Source organism: Opisthocomus hoazin, chromosome 2 (assembly GCF_030867145.1).
Source record: "Opisthocomus hoazin isolate bOpiHoa1 chromosome 2, bOpiHoa1.hap1, whole genome shotgun sequence".
NCBI lineage: Eukaryota > Metazoa > Chordata > Aves > Opisthocomiformes > Opisthocomidae > Opisthocomus > Opisthocomus hoazin.
Window position 1 is genome coordinate 45,942,320 of NC_134415.1, and position 17,150 is coordinate 45,959,469.

General features: G+C 38.8%; 1 protein-coding gene across 9 annotated transcripts in view; it reads left to right on the plus strand.

Annotated features, from left to right (window-relative positions):
- The window catches only part of PLCB4 (phospholipase C beta 4), a 223,348-nt gene that overhangs the window by 126,720 nt on the left and 79,478 nt on the right, over positions 1-17,150 (plus strand). For all 9 annotated transcript variants that reach the window (XM_075413471.1, XM_075413477.1, XM_075413474.1 and 6 more), the window contains 6 exons: positions 1,119-1,219; positions 5,283-5,363; positions 5,670-5,729; positions 6,921-7,064; positions 16,286-16,365; positions 16,883-16,936. In XM_075413471.1, coding sequence (XP_075269586.1) covers positions 1,136-1,219; positions 5,283-5,363; positions 5,670-5,729; positions 6,921-7,064; positions 16,286-16,365; positions 16,883-16,936 — 503 coding nt within the window. In that variant the 5' untranslated portion in view covers positions 1,119-1,135. The remainder of the gene's footprint in view (positions 1-1,118; positions 1,220-5,282; positions 5,364-5,669; positions 5,730-6,920; positions 7,065-16,285; positions 16,366-16,882; positions 16,937-17,150) is intronic.

Sequence of the window (17,150 nt, forward strand, 5' to 3'; positions counted from 1 at the left end):
ATAGTAAATGATCATTGTCAGTTGTCAGAGGAGGGCTAGGGCAAGCAGACAAGAACAGGGTAAGGCGGTGTTTGCCTGTGAGACAGGCAGTAGTGTGTGAAGTCAAGAGTATTGTGACCCTGTGCAGTATTCATTCTCAATATAGCATTTCAGAGAACGATTTGCTGACATCTGTTGAGTCAGTCTTACTTGCTGCAGCCAAGCGTATTACCTCTCATGCAGGACTTTCTGGTCCAGTGTATAAAGGAATAACCAAGATACTGTATGTCCTAGGTGGCATTAGTAAGCAGGAACAATGCAGAGGCACTTTACTTCAGATAAAATGAACTTCAGGATTTCAGAGTACATAGTAGAGACATTTTCTGGTGTAAAGCAGCATAACCTAGAAGGCACCAACGTGTTGGAAAGGATATTGAATAATTAGGTACTCTTTATTGTCAGATCCAAAAGTTATTACTTCTGTATTATATTCTAAATTAACAGTTTTGTTCACATTCCTTAACTTGCAGAAATGCACAATGCTGATTTTATTTAGAGTTCTATATCCCTAAACAGTTTTTTTTCTATGAATTTTGACCTATATATTATCCGTATCTTGAGTTATCTATAAAATACCACTGAAAATACTCCGGACTTCATTTAATACCAATGGATTTTGAAGTACAAAACACCGAGAAAAGATGTGTTTTGCCTATGTCATATACAATTTAGAATTTAAAAAAAAAACCAAAATCTGTCTATGTAGGATCTGATGTTTTCCTGTAAAAAAGAAGCATTCATATGTTTTACAGGTTTTGCTATTCTGTGTCACCTAGGGCTGCATTAATTCCAGCCTCATTATATTCTAGAAGTGATGTAGCAGATGTTTAAGCTAAAGCAAAGTGAGTGTTTTTTCAAATAATTAAATTGACACACATTTTACAAGTATTTTTCACTTTAAAGTTATGAAACAAAAATACTTTTCAAAAGAAAACTCTTGATTTGGAAATACACTGTGATTTTTTTTTTTTACGACTTCTGTGAAAGGAAAAGCTAAAAGTCACTTTTTTCCTGCTTAGACTTTGAAATACCCATTTTAAAAGACAGTAATTAAACTCTGCTTTTTCATTCAATTTCAGGTTTTTCTTCTATAATCATGGCAAAACCTTATGAATTTAACTGGCAGAAGCCAGTTCCCTCTTTTATGCAAGATGGAGCTGTGTTTGATAGATATGAAGAGGTAAGAGGCCAGCTGCATTTCATTTGCTATTCTGTTTTAAATATGTAGATGTTACAGAAGATTTCGTGTTTTGCTTTCATTGTACACAAATAAGCTTTCAAATAACTCTGGAAATACCAACACACTTTATTGCTGTACAGATTTTTGCTTTTAAAAGAAATAACTTTAAAATGTATATAATCCCTCTGATTTGAAATAAGCCCAGAGGAAGGGAGATTTGGATCAAAATATGCATAACATGCATAAAGCTCTCATCTTTGCAGATTCATAAAGCATATTATTAAACAAAGTGAATCTTTCTGCTCTTTGTACATTTATCAAATGGAGAGAGGGAGAATGTCTTTTTTTTAATATATACACTGAGGACCTGCGTTTCACAAGGCAAAGTAAGAGAACACAAAACATTTAAATTCTGATTCAAATGTATCATTTGAGATCTGGAGTGGTTTTATCTACTTTAGAAATCAACCTGTACTCTTATCTGAAATGTGATTACTGTGATCCCACTGTCAGCTGTACTTTAATCCAAATTTATTAATAGAATGCAAACCAGGGCATTTTAAACAGACAGTCAAAATAAAGTGCTGAGACATTTACCTTATACGCAGCATTGATATGCCTGTGACAATAATTTTATCAGGGTCTGTTTTTAATGTTGCTTGGACAGGAAATTTCTAAAAGTTGAAGGTATCTCAGTAAGTGCCTTCAGGGATGTTAGTTTTTTCCTCTTATCTTTTGAAATGTAAGTAAAAGGTATTTTTTATCATGAGGTCTGCCAAGATAGGGATAGTTGGTTTACCCTGTATTTTCAGTTTTGGGGACAGATAAACTAAGAAGATACTAGTGGACATTGAATTCCTTAGAAAGAAGGTTCATAAAAGCTTTATTCTTCTTCAGCAAATAGGGCTCCAGAAATTCAGCCTGTGAGGATCCAAGTAAGTGATATGGCCCATGGTTGTTCTCTTGCACCTTAGAGGAGAAACAGAGAATGGGCAGATACAGAAAGGAGTATAAGTGCTCAAATTTTGGTGTGAGATCAGAATCATTGCTTGGTGAGGCACCTGGGTCCTTAATGTAGTGATAGGGAGAATGAGACATCTCAAAAAGTAATACTTCTTCTCTGTAAGTTGGTGTACCCAGCAGGCACCTATGTGAGACTCGGTAATGCTGGGCAGACGTGGGGTGGGGTGAGATGGGAGCACCAGAGGCCTTGCTCCTAGCAGCTGAATTTACTGCCTTCCAAAACACTGTAGAAAGGGGTTCCTGCTTGCCACCTGTGGAGCAAAGTGTTTGTCCACCCATGTCATACTCTTCAGCTGCGTTGCTTGCTGCAAGGTTTGCTTCAATTTACTCCAGGTTTGCTGTGGTGCAGTTGGAAGCCTCATTTGTTTTCTTGAAGGGGACTCTTTTGGAAACATTAAAAGGCTTTCACTTAGGTAACTGTGTATTTTATCTGCAATTTTACAGGAATCATCAAGGGCTGTAAAAAAACAATGACTCAGAAGTTAAGATCTGTAGCCTGTAAACAGTGAGCGCTTGATGGTGTAGCTGTTTGATATTATCAGACTTATGACATACATAGGCTATTATTTAATTGTGTTATGGTAGTAACTAGATATCCTGCCCAAGAGAGAGGCCATTGTTTTAGAAATGCTATGCAAACATAGCAAGATCCAATCCTTATACTATAGGGTTTGCAATTTTCAAGAAAAGCGTTTCAGCTCTAGGCTTCTAATTTTCATGGAAATTCTGCCCTGAATTCCCCACCCTAACAGAAAGGTCATGCTGCGGGAAAGAGAAATGTTAAGTGAACTAAGGTTCATACAGCAGGTCAGTGCAGAACTGGGGCTCAGGCATCCTGGTACAGGGTCTGGGTGACTGAACAACTCTTGCACAGCATGAGAGGTCTTTTATGTGTCCCAGTTTCATTGACTGGCTAGAAAAGTCTGGGTCATTGTCATGTGGAGCGGTATCTTGATCCATCTTTTGCTGATAGAAGAGTCCCTTAACCAGAAGGATTACAAAATTATGGAAATATATTTTTAGCAAAACATCATCATGTTCGGCTGCGGAAAAGTCTGAGTCTAGAACAGGTTTATCTCAGCAGAATCTGGGAAATAAAAATCAGCCATGATTAGGAATCTTACTGGTCATATTGCATCTACATGGTCTGATGGTAGGTGCATTTTTTACCACACAAGAAGACAAATTGCAGAAAAAGTAGTTTGGTGAATAGAGTCACGGCGGGGGTGGAACATCAACATGAGTGCAGTTACGTAGACACTTTTGTGAAAACAAGATTTTTGGTATATCAAGAGCTTTTTGGTAGATGGGGGAGCGCAATAAATGACAAAAAATTGCCTTTGAGTAGTCTTTCCAGGAAACACAAGAGACACTCATTTTGATTGGTAGCTAAGTGTATTTTTATATGAAACAGGACTGCAAAGGCTGTAAAGCTAGTAAATCTGAGGTGTCTGGCAACAAGTAGGTTTCAAGAGGGACGAGTGCTACGGTGAAGGCAGGAAAAGAGAAATTACGGTGAAGACAGATGGGCAGAGGAGTGCATGTGGGGAAACTTGTGCATGGTGATGTTGGCTCAGACTGAGCTGCAGCAACTTTATACTTTCTATCTCAGCTCCCCTGCCTGTAAAATTAACAGTTATTTGCTGCTTGGATGGAAAACTGCAGTTTGTCGGTCCTTAAAACCTGTAAATCTCATTTGATGTCCTAAGATGTTGTCCAGAAGCGGTATACACCATTCAATAATTGATGTGTCCAGGGAAAAGGAGCAATAATCCCAAACACAGCATATCCCCTTTGGCAGTGCCTATCTAGGAGGGTTCAAGGACATTACCCAATCGTGGATCCAGGAACTTGCTTGTCTTCATTCCCAGTGTGAAGTCAGGCAAATACCTGACTGGAATGTGACCATTCCTTATCCCACTCAATGCCCTTGTTCCATGGCAGAGGTCAAAAAGGCACCTGTGGCTGCCCCGCAGTGTCCTGCATCCTGGGTTAGGCTGTGGGGCTGCCTCAGAGTAACCGAGTGAGAACAAACTGTACTGGGTAGACTTAACTGACCTAAGACCATGCTCCAAGAATTGAGGGCGTTGGAGTTTTTACCTGTTTTGTTACCTAAATTCAAATTCTCCTGTATGCAAGACTCTGAAAGCAGCTGTGTATATTCATGTGCGTGCTGCCCTTGCTATATGCACGGGAGAGGACATGGAATTTCAGAAAGGTACCTCAGTCTTTAACATAGAACAAAGCACTGATCTCTGAAACAGTTAAGCGGTGCTGTAGCCTGTGCATGTGCTTGTTGGTTTTCAGTTAAGGAAGTCAGAAAGTCCTGGATCCTTTTTTCTTCTAAGGAGTGATTGATTCTACAGTGTTATCCTACATTTTAGCTTAATTTGTGAAGCATTAATTGAGGCTGGAGGTGTGTGGAGGAAATTTCTTTTTTAATTCAGCTGATCTGATTTTTTTGCCTTCTGTAGTCTGTTTGATATGCCATTCTTTCTTGATTTCTCTACAGATCAATATCCTTCAAACTCTGCTTGCCAGATACTGTAGCTACAAAATGCTCACAGCATGCATACTGTCATTGTCTAACAGAAAAATGCACCCCGAATTCTGAATGTTAAAATGAAATGGGGTTGTTTGATCCTGAGCATAGTATTGGCAGATGATGTATATTTAACCTTTACGTAGTTTGTAGCATTCAATTTTCAATAATTTTTCTGAAGTTCCATTTCACTGAGGTTTTTGATTAGGTGAGAATCACTGCTTTTAACAAACAAAACAAATCTTCATACTGCAAAGTATTAGGAAAATGTTAATTAAGTGCATCCCAAAGTCTCACATGGCAGCAAAAAGACAAAACAGTAAAAATTATCATTTTTTAAAAGGCTGCCTCCCTCATTTCTTACTGCTTTCGGAACAGCAAATTCTCCAGGAAGGTATTTAGGGAAAAATGTAACAATCTTTTATTTTTGAACAAATAATACATTTATGACTTTTGTCGAACTGACTGAAATAACGGTCTGTATTTTCTTTTCTCCAGGAATCTTTTGTCTTTGAAAGCAACTGTCTCTTCCAGGTGGATGAATTTGGCTTTTTTCTGAGCTGGAAAAGTGAAGGAAAGGTATATTACAATTATGTCAGGAATATATATGAGCTTTTATTGCACTTGGTTTATATTCTGGCTAGTTTTTAAAAAACTGAAATACTGTGTTAGTTTATTTACAAAACTAGCCTTAGTCCTATTCTTTTAGAATTAACAGAAGTGAAATATTTAAGAGGGAATTAACTGATACAAACGGGAAATATACTGTTTAGTGTTAATTAACAGTGTTTGCAAATAAGATTAATTGTTTATTTTTTCTGCAATTCCTAAGGGAGCCATGTGTCAACAGACCTTTGAATTTGTACATTTTTTTTGCCGTTTCAGGAAGGACAGGTATTAGAATGCTCCCTGATCAACAGTGTTCGTTTTGGAGCTGTACCAAAGGTACTCTGTAGTTGGTTTATACTCTTCATTTAAACAAAGAATATTTAACCAGAAGGTGAAATGCAGGATGAAGTTAATTTCTTTAAAAAATACCAGCAACACAGCTTTTATTTTGCAATCACAGTGTAAGATTTTAAGTTTCAAAGTCAAGTAATTTGGTTTGATTGCAGTAGGAGGGTTCTGTCATCTGGTCTTTCTGATGTAGTACAGTGCTCAGCTTTCAGGATGCAGTGAAAGCTGAACAGACCTTAAAAGCATGTATCAGGAGCTTTTAACTGTTTTGTAATGGTGTATTGTGATACTTGTTTTAGGGATCTGGAAAAAAATGTTTCATATTCCACATTTTATTCCTGTCTCTTTAAAACTTGTGTATCTTCTTGCTCCGTTGACATAAAATGTAGAAAGTTTTGTTTGCATCCCTCTATGCAGTTGGATGGTCAGATAGGGCAGCTGGTCACTGTCTGCCATTTTGAAGAATATCAACAGAAGTACTAGCCAGGAGTTCTGGAAAAATTTAAAACTTTGGAAATATTTTCAATGGTATTTTTCAGAATGAATATGTAGAATTTTCTGAAGTGGATTGTGGGCCTCCCTCCGTCTGGCCTTTAGTTTAGAAGATTTTTTGTGAAGCAAGATACCTGTTAACACCTGTGCATTTCCACTTTCATGTGTTAAGTGTTTCTGTGTCAACTGTAGATTTCACCTCTGTCTTTACATAGATAATTTGTTCTTTATGCCCATTGTATCTATAGCCCTTGACCCTCGGCAGAGGTACCAGCTTATACAACATGACGTTAAGAAACAGCCAAAAAGTCACACAGATCATAACTCTCAGTAACTATGGCCATAACTAGATTGGAATAATTTACTTAGAGATTAATACAGTTCCTCTGTTTCCAGTCCTTGGAGTGATTAGTTTCTCATGATGAAAATATATGTAATTTCTAATTTAGCTTTCTAAAATAAATTTAATGTATTTCATTTACTTTTGCGTTCTCACAATCATGTTCCTAATAGTTAGTATATGTTGTTCTTCAGGTTTACACACAATAATTCTAAGTGAAAGCACTCGTTTAAGATGATTGATAAAGTTTTAAAGGTGTTAATGTATATGGAGATGGAAATGCATCTTTACCATAGTACATTACATAAGTATTGCAAATGTAACAAGTTATTTATTCTGTTTAACAGGATCCCAAAATACTAACTGCACTTGAGGCTGTTGGAAAATCAGAAAATGAGTTGGAAGGACGGGTAGTATGTGTTTGCAGTGGCACAGATCTGGTGAACATCAGCTTCACTTTCATGGTGGCGGAAAACACAGAAATAGCTAAGGTATTTCACAATTAAACATTGTGTGGGAGGAAAAAAAAGAAGAGCTCCTCGATTGTTTTTCCTGAGTAAGTCAGCCTGCTTGGCTGACTCAAATACCTGTTCTAATGTCTGCTGCCACACTCTCCAAAAGGACAGCAGACATCCATTTGGAGCATTCTGTAACATGTCTGTGTGCCATGGTGAAAGGAAATAGTAACTTTATCAGCCCGTGTGTGCATGGTGATTTATCAAAAGTAGACACTGAGACCATTAACTACAGACACAGCATCCCTCAAATGTTTAGTATCTCTGTGTGGAGCTTGTACAGCAGACTGTGACGATTGTGCAGTGGATCTGTAACACCCAGGGATGCTGAAGGGAAGTGCCATTACTTTCATTTTCCTGGTACGGGGAGCTCAACCCTCCAATATTTTGTTCAGCGATAACCTAATTGTATTGTATGGTTCATATTGTTTGGAAAGACAAAAGCAGGAAAGAAAATTCTCTACAGTTAAGGGGATTCCAGTGTACCCAGGTTCTTTTCCGTTTCCCCTTGACTTGGAACAGTCTTAGGAAAACAATGGTGCTTTTTCACACGTCATCTTTCCTGAGAGCTTAAGATTGCAGTTCACAGTGCAAGTTCTGTGGCTGCACCAAGGCCTGGTACTGGATCTATCAGCTGGAAACTTCTCTGAGAAACTTGATCCAGAGTACTGATAGTATGCCACTAGCTTAGATCCAGAGATTCAAAGGATTTTAAAAACATGCCTTTTTTTGCGTTTTTTGGTAGTGTGTACTTATGGTGTATTATAATCTGTTTTGCCTGTGAGAGAGATAAAATAGTGATCACTAACACACCAGCTAAATCCCCTCCTTTAAAAGTCTTTAAAACTGAGAATCTGTTTGCTGAATGCAGCATCACTAAATCCCTTGACAGGTCTGGTTGATTTTTTCATTGCTTTGGATCCGTACCTCTTTAAACACTGGCAGTACTGAATAAACTCCATGATAGGAGAAATACTTGTATATCTTACATAGGTACACAAAATATATTTTACTGCATGTATTTTCAGCAGGATTTCAGGCAAATAACGTGCCATAGTTATGTTTTGAAAATATTTAAAAGCAAAAAAAAAAAAAAGGAGATCCTGGCAGCATTCACTTTTGTACTTAACCCAACAGTGTCTCTCATTTATTTTGAAAACAGAAAGTTTAAGTTTCTTAGCCATCTTAGATCTCAATAAACAATGTTTGACTAATTGCTTTGTGAGGGGTATGTTGGCCAGTTACATAGACTGTCACAACAGGTGAGCTAATTACACTGTCTGAAAGATCTACTGCTTTATTAACTGCCAAGATGCTTACCGAAAACGGTGTGTTATGCTGCAGTCAGCTTGTGGGTAGGCTCCGAGAGTCCCAAAAAAGTCAGAGTCCTGCATCTGGGAGTCTTTCCAGCAAAATGTATGTCCAGAACATGTCAACAGTGGTGATCCACCTGATCTGATATGTTTGAGGCACAAGGGAGAGGGTAAAGTAGATCAAGCCAAAAACAATGTAGAGCTATCTAAGTTACCTTCACTGAGGGTATGGACCTATGAGAAGTAATTTGGCCTGTACTGTATTGGCTTTTCGTTTATAGTGAGTACATCAACTTGCTACTATGATTTGTGTTAAAGTAAAATTTTCTAGGAGTTATCTGCACATAGAGCTGTTCCTGCTTAATTCTTCCTGTTTTGTTCATGAGAAGACATTTCTTCTGGGACATAGTAAATCTCCTCTGTAAGAAGTGAGTATATGTGTAATGTTAAGTAGCTATGCAGCTACTGGCTGCAGTTTAAAATAGGCCTTGACTTAATCCATGTTCAAAAGGAAGCACCCCTTGTGAAATGACAGAGGCAGGAGTTTGGAGAAAAAGGGGCAGTGACTGTAACTTAAACAACCCAGGAATGTGTAAGGGATGCAACTGTAGTGGTTTCTGCTTTTTCCCCTCCTTGTTGCTGTGAGGAAGGCGAGCGTTACTTGCTGTAGATCTTTTGTCCCTTGCTCAGATAAACCGAGGTCAGGATTGCTTGGCACCTGACTGGGATGCTTTACAACAAGGGAGTTTAGTGACAGATCCAGATACAAAAGCCCAGAACCTTTTGGCCCAGAAAGAGGGCAAAAAGGTATTCTGCTTTTGTAGATAATAATTTACAATAGGAAAAGAAGTAATTCTTACTCACTGAAGCCTGAGTTATAATGGGACTGAGTAACCACAACAAAGAAGAAAACTAATGCAAGTTCCTGACTTCTTTGGGCTGCCCATGTCGTGAGTGGTATCAGTGGGACGCAGATTCTGCTGGTCCCGCTGGACAGGGTGGCAGAGTGCAGGCACAGTCCCATAGAGGTGCCCCAGCTGTGGCAGGTGGGCATCCGAAGCGCTGCTGCATGCTGTGGACAGTGGTGTACCCTGCACTCCAGGCAGGACTCGTCACAGGCTATCCAATGGGATCTGTCGTTCCCTCTGCACTGGGGCAGCCCCACATTTCTCTGCCTCTTGTGGTGATGTGCTCTGCAGGTCTGGCCAAGTCATCGCTGAGCTCCAAGTACAGCTGTTCCAACAACAAAAGTCTGCTTATTATCTCTCCACTTGCCTCCATGTTCCAACTCTGGTATTTACATTCTATCTACTTAAATTTTATTGGTGTTTTCAGCTGAGAAATTGGTTTTCATTTCGACTCTTAAAACAAAACAGCCACAAAATAGAGTATACTCTGTCTCTGATTGCAAGCAGCTGGCATGGTCCACTCCTAAAGCAACTCCACTGTGGTAGCAGAAAGTGACTGTAAAAGGTGGAATTTAATGTTTGGAATCCTGATTAAATCAGGTTATATAAATTACTGTGAGCTAAAATTAAAACACACACACATATTAGAGGTGTGAGTGTATGTGTGTATTTTTCTTTTTTGCTTCCTAGATGGACTTTCTGTGACCTAGAAATCTGATAATCTGCTTTCCCCAGTCTAGGACATTTGAAAAGGCCAGTGGGTATTTGAGTGCGAATTTGCTTAGTGCAGAAGCGATGTAGTACTATTGTAGTTCAGCAACCCAGAATCTGGGCTTCATGTCTTCTTTGCTCATCCACTTTGGCAATGCATTAAGGAGTTTAACGTAAAAGATTAACCTTAAGATTAAGTCAAGTCAGGTCTTTTTACATTCTTCAATGTTACTGCATACCAGGGGTAAATTTTTTCTGACAGTTGTTCATTCCCAGATCCAGCTGTGTTGTTGGGAAAAGGACCATCTCTCCAGGTGGTAGTTTCTGCCCTTCTGCCAGAAAGTACTGTTCCCACTGCCCTCCAGCCAGAGGATTTTATGTGAACACTCCTAATTCACTTCAACGAAGAGCCATATCATTAAGCTCATGCTGCCTTTTTAGGGGCAAATCTCACACCAGTGTTTAAGATAGCCTGACTCTGGGAAGTGCTGATGCACACCATTGCTCTGGCACTAGGTAGGGATGGGAGCAGCCACAGGGGAGACAAGATGGGAAGGAGAGTGTAGTAACCTTTTACACTGGCATAACTGGATTTGATAGAAAATAGATATTTTCTACACGGGTGTTACTCACAGAGATAGTGAATCACAGATTGATGGCTAACCTGTGAGGCAGCAGAATGAATAGCATGTGCTGAAATACTTTGTTACTCATACGCTGACAAACAACATAAAGGTACAATGCAAGCTTTATCATACAGCTAATAAGGTTACGGTATTGAAGATGACTGCAGCTGAGAGCCTTTCACTTTGACATTCTTAAACTTTTCAGCTTTTCAGCTGGAATAGTATTTTTAATTTTTAAATGGATTTCCCTTTGTTTAAAATAGTTAAATGGACCACCATGTTTTTAGTAAGATGAAGCACTTCAGGCTGATTGGGTTTTTTGCTGTTTCTACTATATGGCTCTTTTTGACTTATAAAAAAGTTCTGTTCCAGTTGACCCTGATTTATTTTCCATAAAACAATCTATAAAATATTTGCCCGAATCATATTGCTAGGAGGACAATTAGAAGGTAGCAGAAGATTCCCACAGAATATCCCACAGTCACATTAGAGAAAAGTTCTGGTTTTCCCATAGCTTTTGTTTGTTTTGATGTTTCAAAACAAAACTTTCCAAGAAACCTGCAGAATATACTTGAAAAGAACTCTTGAAGTGTACTGCTGTTCTCGGTGTCCCATTATGTTAGTACATGGCTTATGTCTCATAGCCTATGTGATAAACATTTCTAAACTATGACTGCCTTAAATATATGAACACTGTTTACATGCTCAGGTAGCCCTGTGCCAAGTATGTAATACCGTGTTCCCTAGAGAGATCTTCATGTCCTAGCCAGTGGGAGATTAAGTGTCTATGATTTCAATGCACTTGCTTTTCTGTTTTTTTGTGTTCTTGCTTGGCTACACCACTGCGGAATTATCAGCAAGTTGAGAACTTCAGCCCTGGTTCTCTTTAGCCAGGAGGTGGATTTCACTGTGTAAAGCTCCCCTATGTTTGTCTTGGTTTGTATATAAAAGCAGCCAAAGTGAGTTTTCCAACTGCTTTCAGAGTAGACCCTTCCAATGCTGGAAAAGTCATTCCGGGGTGGAAGGCTTTGTTGAGGAGTGGTAGCAGTCTGGACACATCAAGCAACTCCCAACACAGAGTGTTTGTGTGAGCCTCAGATTTCCTGATGAAATACTTGGAAGTCAGAGGAGTGCCTTTTGTCTTTGTGACCGAATTTTCACAGCAACGTCCTGCAAGTCTGTGCTGCAGTTGGTCAGGTCAGGGGATAGGTTTTACACCGTCCCTAGTCTAGTCTACTTGCTTTTGCTGTCTTAGGTTTATGTGAAGTAATTTTTACAGAACAGAAATGACTTCTGAGACGTGTGCGTTGGGGGAAGGGGGACATCTACTGGTCACGGCATCCATGAGCGAGGGCAGAGTCCCAGGGAGTCCTGTCAGGCCACGTCTGTCTTGGTCAGAGTTGGGAAACATGGTTCTAGTCTCTGTGGGTTTCCTAAACCTTTCCTGCTGTCAAGCCCTTGACTCTGACAGCCAGTCACAGGCAGTGAATACCAAAATCGGAGGGCAGTGCCTCCTTGCCTCCCCAGCTTTCCTGAATGCTTGAATTAAGTAGAGTACGACTGTGGGGAGACTGCACAGAAAAAGTGAAGGTAAAATCTCAAGAGGTCTGGGTAATACTGACCTCATCTGTAAATAAACTATGGATGACCTCGTTGAGAATTTCATGAGCGGTAGGTTACAGTGGTTTTTAGCTTTTCATAATCTTTGCCCTTTTTAACCCTCCTAAATGAGAGGTTGATGGCTAAAAGAGAGCCGAGAGGTCAAACTTATCTGTGCACTCTGCCACTGCTGCCTGTGTTTCATCGATGAACCCCAGTAAATGCAAGGTCACCAAGTGCCTCAGAAGCATTTGGGTACTACAGCAAAAGCTGAGAGAGTGCTGCTTCTATCAGTTTTTCTTGCACCTTCTCCTTATAGAGATATTTGACTATGCTGGAGCTTGAAAAAAATAACACAGTCTGCTTATTCCAGCCTGCAGGATGCTTAGATTTTGGCCTCTTGTGTCAGCCTAAGGGTCTGTGTTTAAGGTGTACTTGTCTTTGGTTTAGTTTCTTTTCATGGTGGTTGTTTCTCTAATATTAGACAGCCTGGCCCAGATTCCTCTTTTATATGTGTCTGGAATAATTCTTGGTATATAGAGAGCCATTCAGGTGTTACATTGACAGTTAAAGGTACTGAGACAGAATTTGAAAATATTTAGCATTAGCATTAGTAAAAGTTGAACATATGCTGTATTTCTATCAACAACATTTTGTAACTCTGCTTTCTGTAAGACCGAAGTGAAGTGTCTTCTATCTACCTCATTGAAGAATTTCATCTTACAGGATATTCCGTCTTTGGAGAGTTGGTAATTTACTAATGCTGGGCACAAAAGAAGAGAGTTGAGGATCTTTGTCCCTGTTAACTAGGCTTACAGGTCTTTCAGATTTGTCTGTAGAATGCGGGGTGCTCTCATAGCACACAAGCAAGGCTGCTGCATAGCAGCATGTTAGCTGAGAAAAATCTGAGCTCTTCTTTTATCTCTCCCACAAGGTCATTACAGAAGTGTACATTAAATCTAGGAACGGTTTGTTTTCAGGAGAGCAATATATTGCCAGCTTGACATTTGTCAGAGTATTCAGGCTCCGGATATTCTGTGAATATCTGTGCACTGGATCACAGTGCCTTAAAAGTGATTATGAAGGTAGTTGTTATTTGCAGACTATTCTGACTCAGAAGGGCAAAGAGTTTGAATGTGTTGCACTGAGCCTGTATGTTAATCTATGGATGAGGAGATTCTTTCATCTTATGTCATTTTCCTTCTGTACAGTATGTTCACAGTCCAGAAGCATTTTGTTTCCCTCAGCTCTCTTATTCCTAGTTAATTTGGGGCCAGCTGGTAACTGTGGGGAATATCTGATAAACGCTCTGAAACTGCTTTAGCCCTAAACTGGCGTAGAAGCAGCCAGATGTGACATTGTAGTGCAGCTGTGTGGTATGGAACAGATAGGCAAATGTGTGTGTCAACCTGACATCATGGCCCAGGGGACATCATGCCAATATAAAGATGATTTATAGATGGACAGAGACTCTTAGTTTACTCTCTTGCTTGGTGCCAGCAGAGGTATGATGCTTTTGTGGTTTATCAGTGTTTGGCTGTAGTTCTGTGCTCTTTTGGTGTAAGAGAGTGCAGTTCCAGATTTGGCATCTCTATCAGGAAAGGGCATTATCATTGAAAAACAGTTTGGGAGTCTTCTAAAGTGGGAATCACCAGCACAACTCCTGCAATGAAATTACTTGATAAGTGGTTAGTGTATTGATTTCTCTCTATACTTGTTTTCTTTTTTTCTAGCAGTGTTCCTTTTTGGCAGCTGTTCTTGATGTACAGAAGTAACTTCAGAACTGAGTGCTGGGTACCCTTACTTTTAAATGTTAGATTTTGTTATGTTGGGTGTAGTTGCAATCTGTTGCCTTCAAATCAGAATGGATCTCTGTGTGTTTATTTCCTGTTGAAATGGTCACATTGCTAGTACTGCACCAGTGTCGTTTTTTAGCAGGAAAAATGGGAGTTTTGAAAGACTAAAGCTTATTCACAACATGCATTTTGCGTAATTTAATTTTGCAAGGGTTTTTTGTTTGCAGTGCATATGCCATTTTACTTTGTGGATCAGTGTTGAAACGTTGAGGAGCTCTTAAGGAACTACAGACTCATCCAGATCATACAGGAGAAGTTTTTGTGTAGCTGCGACAGTGTTAATGCAGCACTAATGTTACATTTTACTGTTTAGAAAAAACAAAACAAACAAACAAGAAACGAAAAAATACCACAAAACCCCACAAAAACCCAAATGTAGATGGTTGAATGATGGTAATTGAATTTCAGCAGTTCTAGGAGATTTAGATATATGTGAGTCTTGTTCAGGCATTTATCCTGAAATTATCACAAGCACTGCTCTCATCTTAGGTGAGGGAACATTTGTGGGAATAGATAAGGGTTCCATAAGTCTGTCAATGGCTTACAGTTATATCAGGTCTAAGAAATAATATTATCTCTCCCCGTGAACTTTGCTTGAGTTATATCACTAGACAGTATTCCATGCTATGACTACTAAGTCGCCTTCATGCAGTTTGCAATAGAGAAAAGGGAGGACAGACTGTTACTGGTGGGTTGTTTTCAAGCACAAAAACACACCTGAGACACCCAAATGCTAGCTTTTCTCAGGAATCAGACCTCTATTTTTGAATGATTCTTAGATACACATGTATTCTATTTGTGTGCGTATTTTATGCAGTAACTCTTAAAAAGGATAATTTGAAGAGAAGTGTTTAAATATTAATAAATGTCTCAATAAAACGCTACTTTTCCTAAAGCAAAATAGACTTATAAGGTCCATTTTAAGGGAGTCTGATTAACAATTTCTTGTTTAAAAAGAAGTTTGTGATATGCTTGTAATGTGTCATGAGTACAAGGATCTGCTTAAGTGTGTTTATGTGCTAAATTGGCACCTTAGACCTTGGTTTAGCCCAGAGGATTTACTGCCTGCAGTTTACAATATGCTATTTTCCAGAGACGTTAGTATTCTTCCTATATAAATGGTAAGTTTTTCGTCTGTTTTGCAGATGTACAGCACTCATTCATGAAAAGAAAAATATACTCATCTGTATCTATTTATAAAGTGTCAAATTCTGGATCCTGCCCAAGTCAGTTCAAGCTGCATGAACAGAATTTGGCCGGAAGCAAGAAGCTTCTTTATTCATAAGGTTAATGTTAAGCAGTGGACCACATCCCATCTCAGTTCCACTAGTGTAAATTATCTGTTGAGTAATCCTAGCATTACAATGGCATAACTGAGATAGAACTTGGCTTGTAGTGCTGTCATTTTTTCTCTTCCCATAGCTTTATCCTGCCAGGATTCTTGCTGAAGTCAATGAGTGTTCATGTTAAGGCCTAATCCTTACACTTCTCCTATACAGTACTGCAAAGTCTAGGTACAAGCTATAGTAGAAAAATATATCCATAAAAAGGAATTACATAAGTGCTGTAATGCTGGTGTTGGCTGAAAGTCATCTCAGTGATTACTGGAATGTTTTGCTTTTTAATGATGAAAGGCAGAAAGCAAGCAGGGCTTGAATATGTACTAGGGTGTTAGATGAGGTCAGCATCACAGAACAATGGTTGTGCCTCCCTGTGGTTTGCTCTAGCTTATTAATATTTTGTTTCATTTCTTTTCTAAAACTGGACCAGTTAAATATGTCATCACGTATTGTGTAATGTTGCTTAGTAATAGCTAATATTGCCAGCCACAACTGAAAAGGAGGCATATGTTTACATAAGCTATAAATAGAAGGCTTAATAAATGGACCACTTGCCTTTGCTAGCAATAAACTGTTTTAGTAGCACCGCTGATGCTACATGTATTACTTGGAAGAATGGAGAGCACAATCACTTTGTTTAGTGAAGGATGAAACAGTAATGGGGAAAATGTGGCTGGACTTTTCCATGGTGTTATAGGCTGTGAAGTGGGCAGGTTTTTTTTCCCCAACTCAGGTTATTAACGTTATCCATAGCTGCAAGGAACCTTCCCTCAAGGCAAACTTTGCTACTTTTTCCCTCTTCAGTTTTCCTAATTTGGTGCTTCTGTATTCTTGTGTTTTTCAGCAATGGGTAGAAGGGCTTGGATCCATTATACATAATTTTAGAGCTAACAATGTCAGTCCGATGACATGTCTCAAGAAACAGTAAGTTTCTTGCTTTCTTCCCCTTTCTCCTTTATTTTTGTTTTTCATAGTTCAACATTTGCAATCACAAAACAGTATAATAAAGAAAATGGTGATAAATTACTTTAGGGTTTATCTTTAATTGTGACCAGAAGAGGTCTCAAGTCTGTATCTGGCAGCTGCCCAGGAGAAATGATAAGAGAATTTATAACTGTTCATTTGATTTATTGATACTGCATGTTTTAGTTATTGTCTGGTTTGTACTTTCATTGATGCATATGCAAACAAAACCCCAAGAGTGTTTCTTGTCCTCACGCCCCTGTTAATTGATGTACTGATTTTTTGGGCTGCTTTTTGCCTTTACAGTTACAGAACTGCTCTGCCTCAAGCGCTAAAACGTTACAGAAAAATGTTTTTATTACAGAACAAATATTTGTGCTCATTTCACAGACATGGCAATAATCTTCATCTAAATATAAGTATCTAGGTCCCAATTATAATAAATAGTATTTTAAAAATATTTCATTCTTAATTTCAGCTGGATGAAGCTGGCCTTTCTAACAAACACAAATGGGAAAATTCCAGTTCGGAGGTAAGCACCATTGGGAATTCAAGTTTTTATCAGGTACTGGTTGTATAATGTTAATAAAATTCTGTAACTCATTAATGAAATACAATATTGATTTTGTTACTAATACATACATAAAAGTAAGCACAGAACTAGACATACTTAGCTGAGTTCAGTACTTCCTTGGTAAACTAGGCAGGACTTATCAGCCTAGAAATTTTCTTGTTAATCCATTGTA